The 16,740-nt window shown below is 47.5% G+C and overlaps 1 protein-coding gene and 2 non-coding genes across 3 annotated transcripts in view; 1 reads left to right on the forward strand and 2 right to left on the reverse strand.

Annotated features, from left to right (window-relative positions):
• Positions 1–315: 315 nt before the first annotated feature.
• Positions 316–530, reverse strand: LOC119052525 (small nucleolar RNA U3). Its single transcript, XR_005083126.2, has one exon. It is a non-coding gene; the product is annotated as a small nucleolar RNA U3 (small nucleolar RNA).
• A 6,766-nt stretch (positions 531–7,296) lies between these two features.
• Positions 7,297–7,412, forward strand: LOC119052530 (U5 spliceosomal RNA). The gene has a single exon (XR_005083128.2). It is a non-coding gene; the product is annotated as a U5 spliceosomal RNA (small nuclear RNA).
• Positions 7,413–9,479: 2,067 nt separating this feature from the next.
• ARMH1 (armadillo like helical domain containing 1) overlaps positions 9,480–16,740 on the reverse strand; it is a 45,371-nt gene continuing 38,110 nt past the window's right edge. The window contains exons 8-13 of the mRNA XM_037149198.2: positions 10,547–10,669; positions 10,398–10,470; positions 10,158–10,287; positions 10,003–10,080; positions 9,669–9,750; positions 9,480–9,595 (exon numbers count right to left, since the gene is read on the reverse strand). Coding sequence (XP_037005093.2) covers positions 9,480–9,595; positions 9,669–9,750; positions 10,003–10,080; positions 10,158–10,287; positions 10,398–10,470; positions 10,547–10,669 — 602 coding nt within the window. The remainder of the gene's footprint in view (positions 9,596–9,668; positions 9,751–10,002; positions 10,081–10,157; positions 10,288–10,397; positions 10,471–10,546; positions 10,670–16,740) is intronic.

A 16,740-nucleotide genomic window follows, 5' to 3' on the forward strand; every position in this document is an offset into this window, starting at 1 on the left:
CGACAGACACACAATACAAGAAACCAACCAAACAATGCACAAATGGTAGAACATCAAAATAATGTTCCTTTCTTCAACATAGTGAATTGTCAAAAAAGCGAAAAATAAGAATTACAGTTACATAAAGGAAAAGAGTAATATTAAAACTGACTTCACGGCAGCGATGAAGAAACAAACACGGTAAATACACCCAACTTAAACATGCATCTTAAGTGTGGTAGGTATGCTTGATATTAACACATTACACCATACCTAAACACCAAGCTTCCGGAGAAACCGAATACAGCCTTCTTTTTGCAAACATCATAAAACGAAACCACTCAGACAGTGTTCCCTCCCTCTTACTCTCTCCAAGGAGAGAGAAGAACGATCATCAATGGCAGATGGCAGTTACCGAAGCAACACCAAAAGCCGGCTTCACGCTCAGAAGGGAACACTCCACCTCCTCCTCGTGGTTTCGGGTGCTCTACACGTTCAGAGAAACTTCTCTAGTAACGAACTATAGAAATGATCCCTGAAAGTATAGTCTTAACGGGATTCTCAGCGCTTCTGCTGGGTCTATGGCAGTCACGAACTTTTTATTCATGGTAAGGTAGTTGCCCTATTTCTGGTTTACTGGCAAAGAGAGAAGCTTTCCAATATGTGCAATCTTTCAAATGCTATCATTTAACAATGAATGCTAACATTTTAAGTAGAAATTAAATTTTAATTAAAAAAAAAACCCAGCTACCTTATTAACATAACAGTGAATGCCAGCCAGTCACAATCTGCATCGTTAAAGCCCGGGCGGCACCCACTCGACAGTTCCGGTGAAACGGCCTCGCCCCCGGAAGCTAAAGGAAGTGGCGCGCTTTTCCTTAGTGAGGATCCAGCTGACTCCAGTGATAGGAACTGCCACGCTGCGGCTGTCCTAAGAATTTGATTTTCAGACTGATGAATTAGAGACAGGTCATCGTGACTGCCAGGGAGGGGAGCTGGTGGTTGGGAACCAGCGCTGGGAAACGGAATCTCTTGGGGTTTCCTTTTGTGTTTTTGGTATTATGTTTGTACTAGGTTTGTAGCAGGTGTGGAACGAGGTCCCAACAGAATGGGTGTAGGCTGAGAAGCCCCCAAACCCCCACAGGCCTAGCTTGGGGCCTGGGATGAGCAGCAGCACAGTGATTAAGAGTGAGTTTGCATATAAGAGCAGGCTAGCACATAGAAATGCTCATTCTCCGGAGACTGGGTGTTAACTTGAACTGGCAGCTCTTTAGGGGAGAGGGATCACCCTGCCTTGAGAGGCGGGAGGCATTTCCACCGCTGGCCACACCTGCCTGGACTGATATAACAGGTAGGGGGAGGGAACGCTTTGCCACATCTGCACGAAAAACCGAGGGACTGCCGGGAGATGCAAGAAATCCTGGGAGACTGGAAGGGCGGGGAGGGGGCGGGGTAAGTATTTAAACTGGGTGCCCGTAGCATAGTGATCGCTAGAGCTCGAGAACACAGTTCTCGCTCGTGCTGCGGGAAACTGCAGGAGACTAGCGGAGATTTCTGGGACTCGGTACCTCTGACTGGCCTGGTTTGGCAAGCGGAGGCCGTACTGTGTGTTTTTGGTTATTTGGGGGATTTGGGGACTTAACAGAATTCTGCCATCAATCTAAATCTGTATAACTTTTAATAAATACTCTCTTTCCACTTAACTCTGACATTGGGAGTTCTGTGTTTCACAACAGCAATAGAACCCCAAATCTGTTCCAGAAACTTATAGTTTGACGTTCTATGTTCACTTTCTGAGTTCTTAAAAATAGTTGGTGGATTTAACATTAAGAGAAAGTTCACCCTGGCTGGTGTGGCTCAGTGGACTGTGTCCAGCCTGGGAACTGAAAGGTCGCAGGTTCAATTCCCAGTCAGGGCACATGCCTGGTTTGCAGACCAGGTTCCCTGTTGGGGGCGTGCAAGAGGTACTCAGCTGGTGTTTCCCTCCTTACTCTCTAAAAGTAAGTAAAATCTTATTTTTTAAAAAAGACATCTTTTCTATTTTTTTGAATTTATCTTTAGAGGGGAAGGGAAGGAGAAAGGGAGAGAAATATCATTGTATTTCATGCTTGCCTCTCATGTGTCCCCTCCTGGGAACTGGCCTGTAACCCAGGCATGTGCCCTGACTGGGAATTGAACACACAATCCTCTGGTTCGCTGGCCTGCGCTCAATCCACTAAGCCACACCAGCCAGGGCTAAAAGTAAGTAAAATCTTTAAAAAAATTGTAGGTAGTACAGGAGATGGTGGAGAGCAAATGGGATTGTGGGTATACAAAAGCAGGCTGCAACTGTATATATAAGGTTTTGTTTTGTTTTACAAAACAAACCCAGCTCTGGCTCCTGAGGCTCAGGATTGAGCGCCAGCCTGTGAACCAAAAGCTCAGTTTGGATTCCCAGTCAGGGCACATGCCTGGGTTGCAGTTGCGGGCCAGGTTCCCCAGTAGGGGGCGTGTGAGAGGCAACCGATTGCTGTATCTCCAGCACATTGTTTCTCTCTCTAGCCCTCTCTCTAAAAAATAAATACTTTTTTTTAAAAGAAAGAAAACGAACGCACGCTTCTATATTTATTTACTTTTAAAAAGATTTTATTCTTAGAGACGGGCAGAGAAAGAGGGAGAGAAATACCAATGTGTGGTTGCCTCGAGCACGCCCCCTACTGGGGACCTGGCCCTCAACCCAGGCATGTGTCCTGATTGGGAATCAACTGGGAGACCTGGTTCCCAGGCCAGCACTGAATCCACTGAGCCACACGAGCCTGGGCTAGTTTTTAGTGAGTTTAAGTCCTCGATGGACACCGTATCGCACAGATTCTGTCTAATGGCCTTAGCAGGAAGGTAGTTTCAGACTTTGGCACAAACCTCACTGTTTTCATGGGCTCAGATCACTCCAGGTGTGTCACCGTGTTGTTCTTTCCTTGTGCACATAAGTGTATCTCTTGCCTAGAGATAATTTAGTTTTATCAGGGGGATAAACACCTTCAATTTTTGGGAGAGCTGCGTGTTCCCTCGGGTTCTGAGGCCCTGCCTAGAGCTGGCAGCAATGGCCTTGGACCGCAGCCTCCCAGGCGAGTTTGCTGTTGGCAGCCCTGTGTCCCCCGGTCCTCCACAGGCTCCAACGTGGGAGAGAGGGAGCTGTGTAAGGTTTTATTTGCTTTTCAAATAGATCTAAAGCACATTTGAAGAGATGTTCTTATCGATTAAATCTGCGTATCAGGTGTTTTTGTCTTCTACACTTTTCTGTGGAGTTAGAATTAGTTCATGATGAATTTTTAAAGTCATAATGAAAGAGAAGAGAGGAAGTTGAGATAAGGGGAAAATTAAGAACTCTTTTAGTATGGAAGTTATTTCACCTAATTAAGGACACGCACATTGAAATCTATGATGTCTGACTCAATTCAAGATTGTTTAGGAAATCACAGAAGTCACTTTAAAAAGTCTAATACAAAGATTAACTCAAAATCGTACTAGTTGATGGAAATGCACCCTCAGTAAAGATTACTAAGTTCTTAAAGTGAAGCTCAGTGGAAACTGGCTGTTTAGCATGAAAAGTTCCATTTGTACTCTTGTGGCTTCAGGAAAGTTTGGTTTTTGTTTCGGAACAAAATTCCGACAGAACCGTCTACTAAAAACGAAGTGAAGCCCTTCCTTTGTTGTGGCTGCTCCGCGTTTTCCGCGAGGAGAACGCAGAGCAGGGTTGGGCGGTGCTGCCAGTCCGCCAGCTCCTCTTCTCCCCTTTCCCTGCCCGCCTTCTTGTTCCGTAGGGAGATCATGGAGCCTCCTTGGTCTTCGGGAAGGAACTGGTCAGTTGGGAGGACAGACGGCTGGTGCCACTGAGGGGGAACGAATGGAAGCGCGGCCACAAGCCCCAGGGAGCCCGCCTTCGCCAGGAGGAGGATAGAAGCGGGCATCGGTTAGGTCGCAGGGTGGCAAGATGAGGGAAATCGGTGGTTCGTGCTTTCTCAGCGAAACCTGCCGAGTGAGAGTTGGCAGGAGGTGCGGGATGGTTTCTGCGAGGGAAGGTCCAGCACCGGCGCCTCCGGAACAAGCAGAACGGTCACCAGATGTGTCGGGTGATGCAGTAGGGCCTCCATCAAAGGCTGGGCTCAGTCGTCTGGCTCTTCCAGTGGTTCTGCTGCTACAGACAGATCGGGCTTTACCAGCTGCTGAAAAGGTCGCGGAAGACGGAGGACCAGGGGGGCGAGTGAAGGAACCGCTGGGGAATGACGAGGGGGCCCAGCTCCATAAATGATCATCGTGGTGGTGGAGTTTTTACCTGCGTTGCGTTGCTTCCCTCCCCTCCTTCCATTTGTCGCCAGGGAGTCAGAGTCTGGTCTTTCTCACCTTTGGTGGACCGCCATTCTCCTCCTCGCCCTTCTCCTACCCCCCTCCCAGCCATTGTTTAGTTCGCCTCGCCTGGATCTTCACTCTCCCTCTGTGCTGGTTACTTCCCATCAGGGTTTAAACAAACATGTTTAACATTTGAATATCAGTAAAAGTTGGGGGAAGGCTGCCTTTAATCTCAGAATACTACCGTCCATTGTGCTCCTGTTTGCAAGTCTCATGGGGCCTCTAAGAGTTCAGGAGATGCCTGCCTGTGAGGGGAAAGGAAAAGGAGAGAGTGCGTGCTGACGTCTTAGTCTTGAATGTTTTAAAGGCTGGGAGCTTAGGGGAGGTGTCAAGGAAGGATCTCAATAGACTGTTCCTCAACTTGCCAGGTGTGTCCTCTCAGGGTCTGGCCTCCACTTACTCGCTGGTACTGGAGATGGGGGTAGGGGGTCATTAGTCATTGCAGCTGGTCCTGGTGTCACCGGCCTGGTTTTGCTGCTTCACTGGGCCTGAAGCTGAAATAAAACTGAAGCCTAGATGTTTATACTATGGAGGAAAGGCCAGAAGGTCTAAAACACAGGACCAGTGATATCCCGGGGAGGGAAGGCCAGTATGGGGCCGAGGTCCCGTCATGTTTTTATTTTTTGGTATTATTATTTTTTAAGACAGAGAGGAAGGGAAAGAGAAAGGGAGAAAAATATTGATGTGAGAGAGAAATATCTGGTACACGCCCTAACGGGGACCAAAATGCAACCTAGGCATGTGCCCTGACTGGGAATCGAACTGGCCACATTCCACTTTGCTGGATGACATCCAACAAACTGAGCCACGGGGGTCAGCTCCCGGGGTCACTTTTGGACCTTGGTAGGCGTCCAGGGCTTTCTGCCTTGGCGACCTGTATCTGGCTGTAAATTGCTTGGCCAGTCAGTTCACCTGTCACAGTCTCCCCTTTCCACTTGCCAAGGGAATTTCCTAGCTTCTCACTATTCTGCCTCAACCCTTCCAGCTGCAGTCTCTTTAGTTTTTCAGGGTCAAACTGCTCAGAAGATGAGCCTACACTCCACCTGCGTTCTCTGCTTTTGCTTCCCACTTGCCGACTCCCTGCAGTCAGGCTCCCACCACCTTCACTCCATGCAAACAGCTCAGGATGCGGCCACCGGCCTCAGCCCTGGTGCCGACTCAAATGCGCACTGCAGTGCCTCTCCCTGGGTCAGACTTTTGACAGTACTCACCACTCCTTCCTTCTTGAAACTTCTTCTCTGCTCTTGATTTCTGTGTTGTCCACACTTGGTTTTCTCCAACCTTCCTAATTTCACACATTCTTCTGCCACACCTCTCCTTTAGGCTTCTGTTCTCTAGGGACCTGCCCTAGACGTTTTTCTCTCCTTTATATTCTTTTCTTGGGCAAATCCAGGCTATTTCCAGGTCCAGCCTACCATTTATTTCCCCCTGGCTTTACTACTGCTCAGTGTCCTAAATTGTTTCTGAGCGGGAGCAGAGTTTGTCACCCCAAAATATGCCTGGCTGGCCTCAGAAGCCTGCCCAGTGCCAGGAACAAAGCAGATTTGTTGACTGAGTAAAGAGATGAAGGATGGATGATGAGTGTATGGGTCTTCCTACTAGTGCTCCAAGGGGCTCCAAGGTCACTCACATTGGGTAGTATTACATCCCTGTCTACTAGGCTGTCTTTAGGAAAATATTCATGTTTCAGGTGTGCTTTAGAATGTGCAGCTTGTTCTCCTGGGATAGAATTGTTTGTTTTTGGAGTAGCAATGCTGACCCCTACTGGTGGCTTAAACTACAAAAATTTATTGTCTCTTCTGTAGGACTCTGCCACTGTGGCTCAGTTGGTTGGAGTAGCATCCAAAAGATTGCAGGTTCATTCCCCATTTTGGGCGTGTATGATGTTTCTTTCTCTCACTGATGTTTCTCTCTTTTCCTTTCTCAATAAAAAACAATGAAAAAGAAAGTCCTTGGGTGAGGATTTAAAAAGAAAATAGCATTTAGTAAGAGCTGCCCAGACCCTGGGACCCTTATCCTATCTAATAAAGGTCACATTCTGAGGTACCAAGGGTTAGGTTTCAACATACCATTTTGGGGGGGATGCAATTCAACTCAAAACACCAAGTGATGCTGATGATGCTTTAAAACACCAATGAGATCATATTAGTCTCCTTTGAAGCTTTTCAATGGCTCTCCATTGCTGTTAAGGTAAATCCAAGCTCTTTGCTAGGTATTGAAGCCCCATCAAAATCTGGTTCCTGCCACTTAACCCCTTAACCTTTCTTCACCACTCTTGCTCATACTGTTTATGGTGCCTTTCTGCTGATGCTCTATAGATCCATAGAAGTAGAATGCCCTACTTCTATGGATCCTTTAATGCTCCGCCTATGTGTCACTGAACATTCCGTTATCAGTGCTAATCTCACCTGCCTGCCTCCTAGGCACAGGGTTTGAGATAGTGCTCAATAAATTGTTGTTAAATGAAAGTATGAAGACAATTCTTTTGAAGCCTTTTTCAGAATTCAATTTTAATTTTTTTTTAATTCAAGAAAAATTTTAACTTGTAATTCCATGTATAAAAGACTTGCTGGTTGGATCTGGCTTCTATATTCCTCCCAATGCGGCCTTTGTGCTCTGCCCTCTGTTGGTGGCCAGCGGGAAAACTGAAGAACTATTTAAGGTATTTCCGGTAACCGAGAGGGAGTGAGTGACTCATCTCATTTACATACCCACAATGCATTGCACATAGGATATTTCCTACTTTAAAATGGCTATATTATTATTTTTTCTTTCCACTTTTTTTACCCACTAAACGTGAGAAACGTGAGACTGTTTTCACAGTGTTTCTGAACTAAAAGCAGAAGCTACTAACTCTTTTGTGGAAATAATTACTATTGCTGATCTAGGAGTGCTGGTTACCCGAGAATTGAGTGAGGCAGATGTCAAGTCATACTCTGGTTTCTCTTCAGATCGCATAAATCTTTCGCCTTTTACTAAAGATTTCCGTGGAGAGGAACAATTCTGAGTTTTTACCCAATTTTTTGAGGCCTTGCGTCCGCAGGGCTCATGAAGCTGTACAAAAAGTAGATGTCAAGTGTACTCGTTATATAATGGGCTTATCCACAGAGTTGTATTAGTTTGCTCAAGTAAGTGTTTTACATAGCAGTGTTTGCACATACTGCAGTCTGTGCGGTGCCTTTCAGTGTTTTTTGTAAGTTGTAATAGTGGTTACAGTTATTGATGTGTTTCTCTGAAGAAAAAGCCAGGATATTTTTTTTTTTGCCCGTTTAGTTTTTACGTTCTTTCCAGCCCCAAAGTGGGATTGGTGATTGTCTGAAGTAGATACAGGGGATATATTCTTTTGTTAGTGCTTCAAGGTTATTCACGGTAGGTGGTGGTATATTCCCATGTTGTAAGTTGTCTTTAAAACATTATTCATGTCTAGACGTGCTTTCGAACGTGCAGCTTGTTCTCATGGGATAGAACTGTGTGCTCTTGCTAGAAAAGCAATGTCTGACGCGGGTGGAGGAGAGACACGCGCTCTTCTTTGGGGTGGAAGGGAAGACACGTGCTCTTTTTGGGGGTGGAAGGGGTTCCCACTACAGCCTTACTTAACAGCACCTACACAGACGTAAAAGAACGTCAAGGACATTCATTTCATTTTGAAATCTGCGGGTTTCTGTTCACACGTTAGGGACCACCAAGCACAGCAAGCAGTAACTTGAACTGTCTCCTGAGTCTAGGTCGGGGCCTGGCACAGAGAGCAGTCGCCCAATGGACGTGTGCTACCTATGGATTATCTTGTTAACATTTTATTGAGGCCTTGAATAAAACTTTTCAAATTTGAGCTTAGCTATATCTGTTCACAAACCTTTTTTCAAGGCAGTAGCTGAGCATCTCAGGCAAGGCCCGCTTCTCCAGGGCCCTGTCACCAAGTGTTGCACTTATGTAACTCTGCTTAAAAAATGTTAAAATAGAAATATAATTACTTGCTTTTTATTCATTTATTATTATTTTTTTTAGAGAGAGAGAGGGGGGAGGGAGAGAAACATGGATGTTTTTCCATCCGTTGCCTCTAGTATGCATCTCGATCTAGGAACTGGTAACCAAGGCACGTGCCCCAACTGGGAATCAAACCGGCCAGGGCAGTTCTTTAAAATAGGAAGTCCATTTAGCTTTATGGAAATATATAACTATATTTTGTTAAGTTTTTCTCTCCTCCCTCAGTGCAGAGGAAAGCTGAGGCTCAAAATTCGTTTAGGTGAATGAAGGTGAAGCCACCTTACACTGTCAGTATCAGGGCCGGTGATGCCCTCTTGAGGCACCCTGGAGAATTACTGCCAGCTGACTATTTTCACTGATTTGAGGGACAATTCCTTTACAATACCTCCATTCTTCATCCATACACGCCAGAGATTGTTCTCAATATTTGGATTATACCAGTAAAGGAAAAAAATTATACCTATATATCTCATCTTTACACGTGTCCGTCTATCCTTGCCCTAGTTGAGCTTAAATTCAGGTGGATAGACAGACAACAAATAAATAAATGAATATCATGGGGAAAAAACGGCAGTGTAAGGGGGGATTGGGGGCCATAGTGTCAAGAGTGATATAGTGTGGGTTGCAACTTAAAAAAAGAAGAGCCCTCGATAAGAAGGTAACTTTGTGTAGGGTTGAAAGGAGATGAGGGAGTTAGCCCTGCAGGTAGATATCTGGGTGAGAGGTTCTAAGAACAGAACCTCTGTCATTGTTCAGCAGAAAAGCCAGCACAAAAGTCCTAAGGCATGAGCTTGTTTGTCAATTTTAAGACACACGCAGATAGTATGTCTGGAGCCAGTGATGGAGAAAGAGAGAAGTAGGAGACAGTTCAGAGGTAACAGGAGACTAGATCACTGAGTGTCCTGCTCTCATTGGACCTTCTTCCCTGCTTCACACACAGAGAACAGATAAATAGCAAGACTTTACTGAGCTCTTCCCAGCCAGCAGCTCTCCTTCTCCCCAACTGGGGTGCCTGACCCACAGCCTCCCACCAAGGGCCAAGTGGAGTCGCCCTGAGATGGACCTCAGGGTCCTCTGCTGGACTTTCTGCCACACAGCTTTGGCCTTCCCAGCTTGCCACAGAGGTTCTGTCACTCCTGTCCTTCCTTATCCTCCTGGAAGTGAGTGATGTCATCCAGCTGCTCCTGATCACCAAGGCCATAGTCAAAGTGCTTCTGGCTGTACGAGAGGCCCCTGGGGTGTGATGCTGGAAACAGGGAGGCGAGCCTGAGTCTGGGCTGGCTGTACCTCTGCTCCAGGTCCCCTCAGTCCCTACTCACTTTTGGTAACATTGACTTTGTTGGCTGCCAAGATGTCCACCTGAACGCTATCCATTTTCATGTACAAGTCCTCTGCGTTGCTCTGAGGACAGGAGGAAGTGGAATGTGGCTGAGGTGCCAGGGCGGTCTGGGTTTGGAGCAGGCCTGAGCACAGGGATGTTGCATGCAGGAGCAGGAAAAGGAAGGGAAAAATGCCAGGCGGAGCCCAAGCCAGGACAGTCCCTCCCTGCAGCTGGCCACCAGGCCCAAACTGTGTAGGCCAGTGTGGGGGAGTCACCATTCTGTTTCGGCCAGCTGCTCTTTGTAGTGGGCATGGTGGGGTGGGAGCACTTACAAGGAAGAGCTTGTAGAGTTCCTCTCCCATGGACCTGCGCACCTGCTCCTCCACCACTGGGAATGTCTGCACAAAGAACTACGACAAGCGGGCGGTGTGACTGGGTGCCCACGCCTGGTTCCCACCACCCCACCAGCCACCTCCCTCCGGTGCACCTCCAGTGTGAGGCTGGCCTGTCGCTGGCTGTTGCTGTGGTCCATGTTGCCCATGGCGGCCATCAGGCTGGGCACCACACGCAGGTGCAGCATCTCCTCGGCTAGGCTCAAGTTGCTGCGCGCCAGGACCCTGGGCCAGTGATTCCAGCTACAGTGACCTCTGGGGACTCTGCGGCTTCGCTGGTCAGATCCCTCCCAGGCCTGCTTGCTCCATCCACCTACTGCCCCCTATCCGTTTACCTGATGGCCTTGGCAGCTGCAGCCTGCTGCAGAAACATCGGCAGGTGGGCTGTGAGCTGGAGGGCCGTAGAGTCTGGTGGAGGGGAGACCATGAGGCAGGGGCCCCTCCCCTCGCGGGGTGCCCTCCCCAAGTCCCAGTGGATCCCTACCGTTGAGGATCTTGGGCTGCAGTTTGCGAGTCTCCTTGACGGATGGTATCAGGAGATCCACAAGGCCCTTGAGCAGCGCGGGGCACACGTCGTAGTTCACCAGGTCCTTGATCAGCTTGATGGCTGGGGAAGGGCAGAGGCCATGGAGAAAGGAGCCTGCAGCTGCAACACTCTCCGCCTCACCAAAGCAGCAAAGAGCCCCTTGAACCAAGTCGCTTCCCTTTAATTGGCCAGCACTGCACACGGGGTGTATGTGTGTGTGGGGCAGTGGGGCACGCAGGCAGGGGACACGCCTCGGTCATGCCCTCTTGGAGCTCTTGATCATGGAGGAGGAGGAGGGCGAGCCCCGCCCCCCGTCAGCTAGAGTAGGGAAGGTTGGGTGGTGAGCCACCCATCAGAGAGGCCTAGAGGCTGTCAGAGCTGGAGGCCACAGAGGTGGGGCCACCTTCAGCTTGGAGGAATCCCGAAGGATCTGTGGAGGAGGGAAGGGCAGGGTTTTCAAAGGGAGACAAGGGTGGGAAAGACAAGGGGTGGGGAGGGAGACAGAGAAAGTCGTGGGGGTTGCGTGGCAGAAAATGGGAAAGGGGTGGAGGCAAGGCAGCCGCCGTTGGGGGGATCTTTAGTTCCTGGAGAACCGTTACTGCCTCTTTCGTTGCCTCCGCTCTGTGCTGAGGGCAGTGAGGTCCCTTTGCGATGACACTGTGACTGTCACCCCATTTTCCATGACTGGGAATGAGGCTCAGCGAGGTAAAACGCTTTGCCTGAGGAGCCACAGCTACGAAGTGGTGGAAGCAAAATGAAGAAAAGATTTGGTTGGGAGGGAGGAGGCAATTTGAATTTATTAAAGGGATTTTCTGTAGCTATTTTCTAGTTATTCATTCCTTCCAACATTCACTCAGCCTATGGACCACGGTTTCCTACAGTGCCAGGTGCACAGTGTGGCAGCAAGAGCTTCAAAGGGCCGAGGGCTGTGGGAGCGCCTGGGCAGATGAGAGGACTGGATGCTTTTGTGAGGAGAGGAACCAGAGAGGAAGAGCCAGAATGGGGAGGCGTGAGGTGCCTGATGGTCCACCCGTGGTAAATGTTGCTCTAAACACACGCGCTCGCTACAAGGTGATGGGACTTAAACAACGTGCTGTCCCCACTGCAGGGGCCTAGTGGACCCATCTCTCCACCTCCTCCTGGGGACACCGGACTTGGGAAAAGTTCTTGTTCCAATGAGTAGCTCATTAGCATACCCGAATGCAAATATATACTACTCTATGAAAAGTATTATTATTGAATAATGAAAATTAACCTTCTATTTCCTTGTCAGGAGATTAAAAAAAAGATTTTATTTATGTTTTAGACAGAGGGGAAGGGAGGGAGAAAGAGGGAGAGAAACGCCAACGTGAGAGAGAAACACTCATCTGCTCGGTCGCCTCCAGTGTGCACCCCACCAGGGACCCAGCCTGCACCCCACCAGGCACTGAGCCTGCACCCCGCCAGGGACCCAGCCTGCACCCCGCCAGGGACCGAGCCTGCACCCCGCCAGGGACCCAGCCTGCACCCCACCAGGCACTGAGCCTGCACCCCGCCAGGGACCCAGCCTGCACCCCGCCAGGGACCGAGCCTGCACACCCAGGTGTGTGCCCTGAGGGCCATCGCAGCTGCAGCCGTTCAGTGTGCAGGATGAAGCCCAACCCACTGAGCCACATGTGTCAGAACTCCTTGTCAGGAGATTTTACCCAGTAAGAACATGCTTGGGATAATTCTCTACAATGGCAGAAAAACTTATTTTTGAAGAGCTTTCGTTGGTAGGTGCAAAGACACTCCAAGTGCCGGGGGCCAGTGGTATCTGGGAAGACGGGCACAACAGGAGCATCATGGTCTGGTTCCTCTTCAGGGAGAACAAATTTTTCGTCTTTCACTGAAGATTTCCATGGCGAGAAACACAGAGAAATTGGTGGTGATGTTTTTTAAGGTCCTCCTTGGGAAAGGCTCAATATTGGGTTTACCAAAAAACATGCTTGATTTCTTTTTAGTTATATTATGCTACTACAATTGTCTCAAGTTTTTCCACTTTGCTCCCCCCACGCAGCACTGCCCACTCCCTCAGGCAATCCCACACCATTGTTCACGTCCACGGTCCATGGTCACGAGTACAAGTTCTCTGGCTGCTCCATTTCCTACACTGCTCTTTACATCCCCATAGCTATTCTGTAACTACCTATTTGTACTTCCGAATTCCTTTGCCTCTTCATCCATTCTACACCCCCTCTCACCTGGCAACCATCAAAACCCTCTCCCTATCCATGATTCCCCTCTTCTTTGCTGTTTGTTTTATAGATTCAATTGTTGATAGATATGTATTTATTGCCATTTTATTGTTCATAGTTTTGATCTTTTTTCTTAAGTCCCTTTAACATTTCATATAATAATGGTTAGGTGGTAATGAACTCCTTTAGTTTTTTTCTTGTCTGGGAAGCTCTTTATCTGCCTTTCAATTCTAAGTGGTATCTTTGCTGGGTAGAGCAGTCTTGGCTGTAGGTCCCTGCTCTTCATGGCTTTGAATATTTCTTGCCGATCCCTCCTAGCCTGCCGTTTCTTTTGAGAAATCAGCTGACAGTCATTGGGAAATGCTCTGTAGGTAATTAACTGCTTTTCTCTTGCTGCTTTTAAGACTTTTTATCTTTAACTGTTGGCATTTTAATTATGATGTGTCTTGAAGTGGGCCTCTTTGCATGCATCTTGTGTGGGACTCTTTGTGCTTCCTGGACTCGCATGTCTATTTCCTTCACCAAATTAGGTAAGTTTTCTTTCATTATTGTTATTATATGTTTTTAAAGAGAAGGGGAGAGCCCTAGCTAGTGTGGCTCAGTGGATTAAGTGCTGGCCTAGGAATGAAAGGGATACAGGTTTGATTCCCAGTCAGGGCACATGCCTGGGTTGTGGGCCAGGGCCCCAGTAGGAGGTGTGCAAGAGGCAACCACACATTGATGTTTCTCTCCCTCCTTTCCCCTCTGTAAAAATAAATAAAATCTTCTTAAAAAATAAAGAGAGGGAGAGAAAAAGCAATATGAGAGAGATATATCGGTTGCCCTTTGTATGCCCCCAACTGGGGCCCGGCCCACAACCCAGGCATGTGCCCTGACGGAATCGAAACTGCGACCTTCTGGTTTGCAGGCCCGTGCTCAGTCCACTGAGCCACACCAGCCAGGGCTGCTATAGTTTTTTTTTAAAAAGATAGCCCGTGCCCTGACTGGTGTGGCTTAGTGGAGCACCTGCCTGTGAACCAGAACATCATGGTTTCGAGTCCCAGTCAGGGCACATGCCTGGGTTGTGGGCCAGGCCCCAGTGGGGGTGTGCAAGAGGCAACCACACATTGATGTTTCTCTCCCTCTCTTCCCCTCTGTCTAAAAATAAATAAAAAAAGATAGCTCTTATCAGGTTGAGATTAAATTTTTTCAAAGTTTTTTTTTTTTCCCTATCAAAATAATATATACACGCACTGGCTGGTGTAGCTCAGTGGATTGAGTACTGGCCTGCGAACCAAACAGTCAAGTTCCTTTCCCAGTCAGGGCACATGCCTGGGTTGCAGGCTGCTTCCCGGACACGAGAAGCAGCCATACATCGATGTTTCTCTTCTTCCCTCCTTCCCTTCCCCTCTAAAGATAAATAAGTAAAATCTTTAAAGAAAGATGATATATATATAGATATATAGATATATGTATATAAATGCATTCCTAGGTGACATAATACTTCTAGATTCAATTTACTAATATTGAGTTAGAATTTTGGTGCTTGTGAGAACTACCAGTCAAGATGGAGGCGTAGGTGGAAACATTGTGCCTCCTTGCACAACCAAGTTGAAAGACAACAAAGTTCTAGTAACAAAAATGCAACCAAAATACAGAAAATTGAACTATACGGAAGTCCAACAACAACAACGACAACAAACCGTTCAGCCAGACCAGTAAGAGGGGCATAGCCAGCGATGGGCGGAGCGGGGTTGCGCAAGAAAACTTGGTCAGACCAACCCAGGTTCAGGCAACGGTTGTCAGATCCCAGGCGCAGGGTTGCGACGGGCAGACCCAGTGAGGGCGCATGGTGGCAGGCTGACCCCGGTCACACATTTGCGTGCAGATAAACTAGGCGTTGGAGCAAGCAGTGAGACAGACTGCACAGGCCCCAGCGGCAGGAAGCAGCAGCAGGGACGCTATTGCTCCCTCTCTGACCCCACCCCCACATACAGCGTCACAACCCAGCAACTGAGTTGCCCCGCCCTGGTGAATACCTAGGGCTCTGCCCCTCATAGGTAACAGGCGCAAACAGACCAAAACATTATGGCTCAAGAACTGCTCAAAGCCCCAGAGCCAATAACTCTAAGCGACCAAGAAATAGCCAACCTATCAGATGTACAGTTCAAAACACTGGTGATCAGGATGCTCACAGAACTGGTTGATTTTAGTCACAAATTAGAGGAACAAATGAAGGCTAAACTAATTGAAATGAAGGGAAATGCACAGGAAACCAATAGCGATGAAAAGGAAACTGGGACTCAAATCAATGGAGTGGACCAGAAGAAAGCAAATAATGGCCAAACAGAAAAGTATGGAGAAACGAGAATTCAAAAAAAATGAGGAGAGGCTTAGGAACTGCCAGGACATCTTTAAATGTTCCAACATCTGAATTATAGGGGTACCAGAGGGGGAAGAGGAAGAGCAAGAAGTGAAAAACTTATTTGAACAAATAATAAAGGAGAATTTCCCCAATCTGGAAAAGGCAATAGACTTCCAGGAAATCCAGGCAGCTCAGAGAGTCCCAAAGAAGTTGGACCCAAGAAGGAACACACCAAGGCACATCATCATTACATTAGCCAAGATTAAAATGAAGGAGAGAATACTAGAAGCAGCATGAGATAAGGGGACAGTCACCTACAAAGGAGTCCCCATCAGACTGTCAGCAGATTTCTCAAAAAAAGACCTTACAGGCAAGAAGGGGCTGGAAAGAAGTATTCTAAGTCATGAAATCCAAAGACCTAAATACAAGATTGCTCTATCCCAGCAAAGCTTTCATTTAGAATGGAAGGGCAGATAAAGTGCTTCTCAGATAAGATCAAATTCAAGGAGTTCATCATCACCAAGCCCTTATTATATGAAATGTTAACTTCATATAATAGACTCAAATGAAATGTTAATTTCATATAATAGACTCAAATGAAATGTTAAAGGGACTTATCTAAGAAAAAGAAGATAAAAAATATGGACAGTGAAAGGACAGCAAACTCACAGTTATTAACAACCACACCTAAAATAAAAACAAACTAAGCAAACAACTAGAACAGGAACAGAGCCACAGAAATGGAGATTGCATGGAGGGTCAGCAACAGGGGAGTGGGAGAAGGAGAAGGGGGGAGAAGGTACAGAGAATAAGCAGCATAGATGGTAGGTAGAAAATAGATAGGGGGAGGGCAAGAATAGTATGGGAAATATAGAATCTAAAGAACTTGAGACATGTGGACATAAAACTAAAGGGGGGGAATGGTGGGGGAGGGGTGTGCAGGGTGGGGGGGAATGAAGGGGGGAATAGGACAACTGTAATGGCATAATCAATAAAATATATTAAAAAAAAGAATTTTGGTGCTTGGGTTCATATGTGGTATTGGTGTACAGATTCTGTATTGCATGCTGTCATTGATGGATTTTGCTTTTAAAAAAATACATTTAAAAATTATTTACAGACAGAGGGGAAAGGAGGGAGAAAGAAGGAGAGAAACATTAATGTGTGATTGTCTCTCATGTGCCCCCTACTGGAGACCTGGCCCGCAACAGGCATATGCTGGGCCAGGCATATGCCCTGACTGGGAATCAAACCTGTGACCTTTTGGTTTACAGGATGGCACTCAATCTTCAGCCAGGGCTTTACTTGCTTGACTCCAAACAAAACTGCACTGCCTAACGATGAACATGTACTGGTGATTTATAACCCTGTCAGAAAACTGTCATTGATAATCACCAACAGACCAGCATCCTGTTCACCCAGAGGCTGGGGTGGCAGCCAGCAGCTCATCCCGTGTCTCTCGCTCTGCACACTCCACTCCCCTCTGCCTTGTGCTGTAAGCACCGCCAGAGGGAGGAGAGCAACTCCCCCACTGCAGGCCCACAGTGCTCCAGCAGGAAGGAGAGAACCAGTTTTGGCTGCTGTGTAGCTCA

The sequence above is a fragment of the Artibeus jamaicensis genome, unplaced genomic scaffold (genome assembly GCF_021234435.1).
Source record: "Artibeus jamaicensis isolate MK-2021 breed Jamaican fruit bat unplaced genomic scaffold, CSHL_Jam_final scaffold_847, whole genome shotgun sequence".
Taxonomy (NCBI): Eukaryota; Metazoa; Chordata; class Mammalia; order Chiroptera; family Phyllostomidae; genus Artibeus; species Artibeus jamaicensis.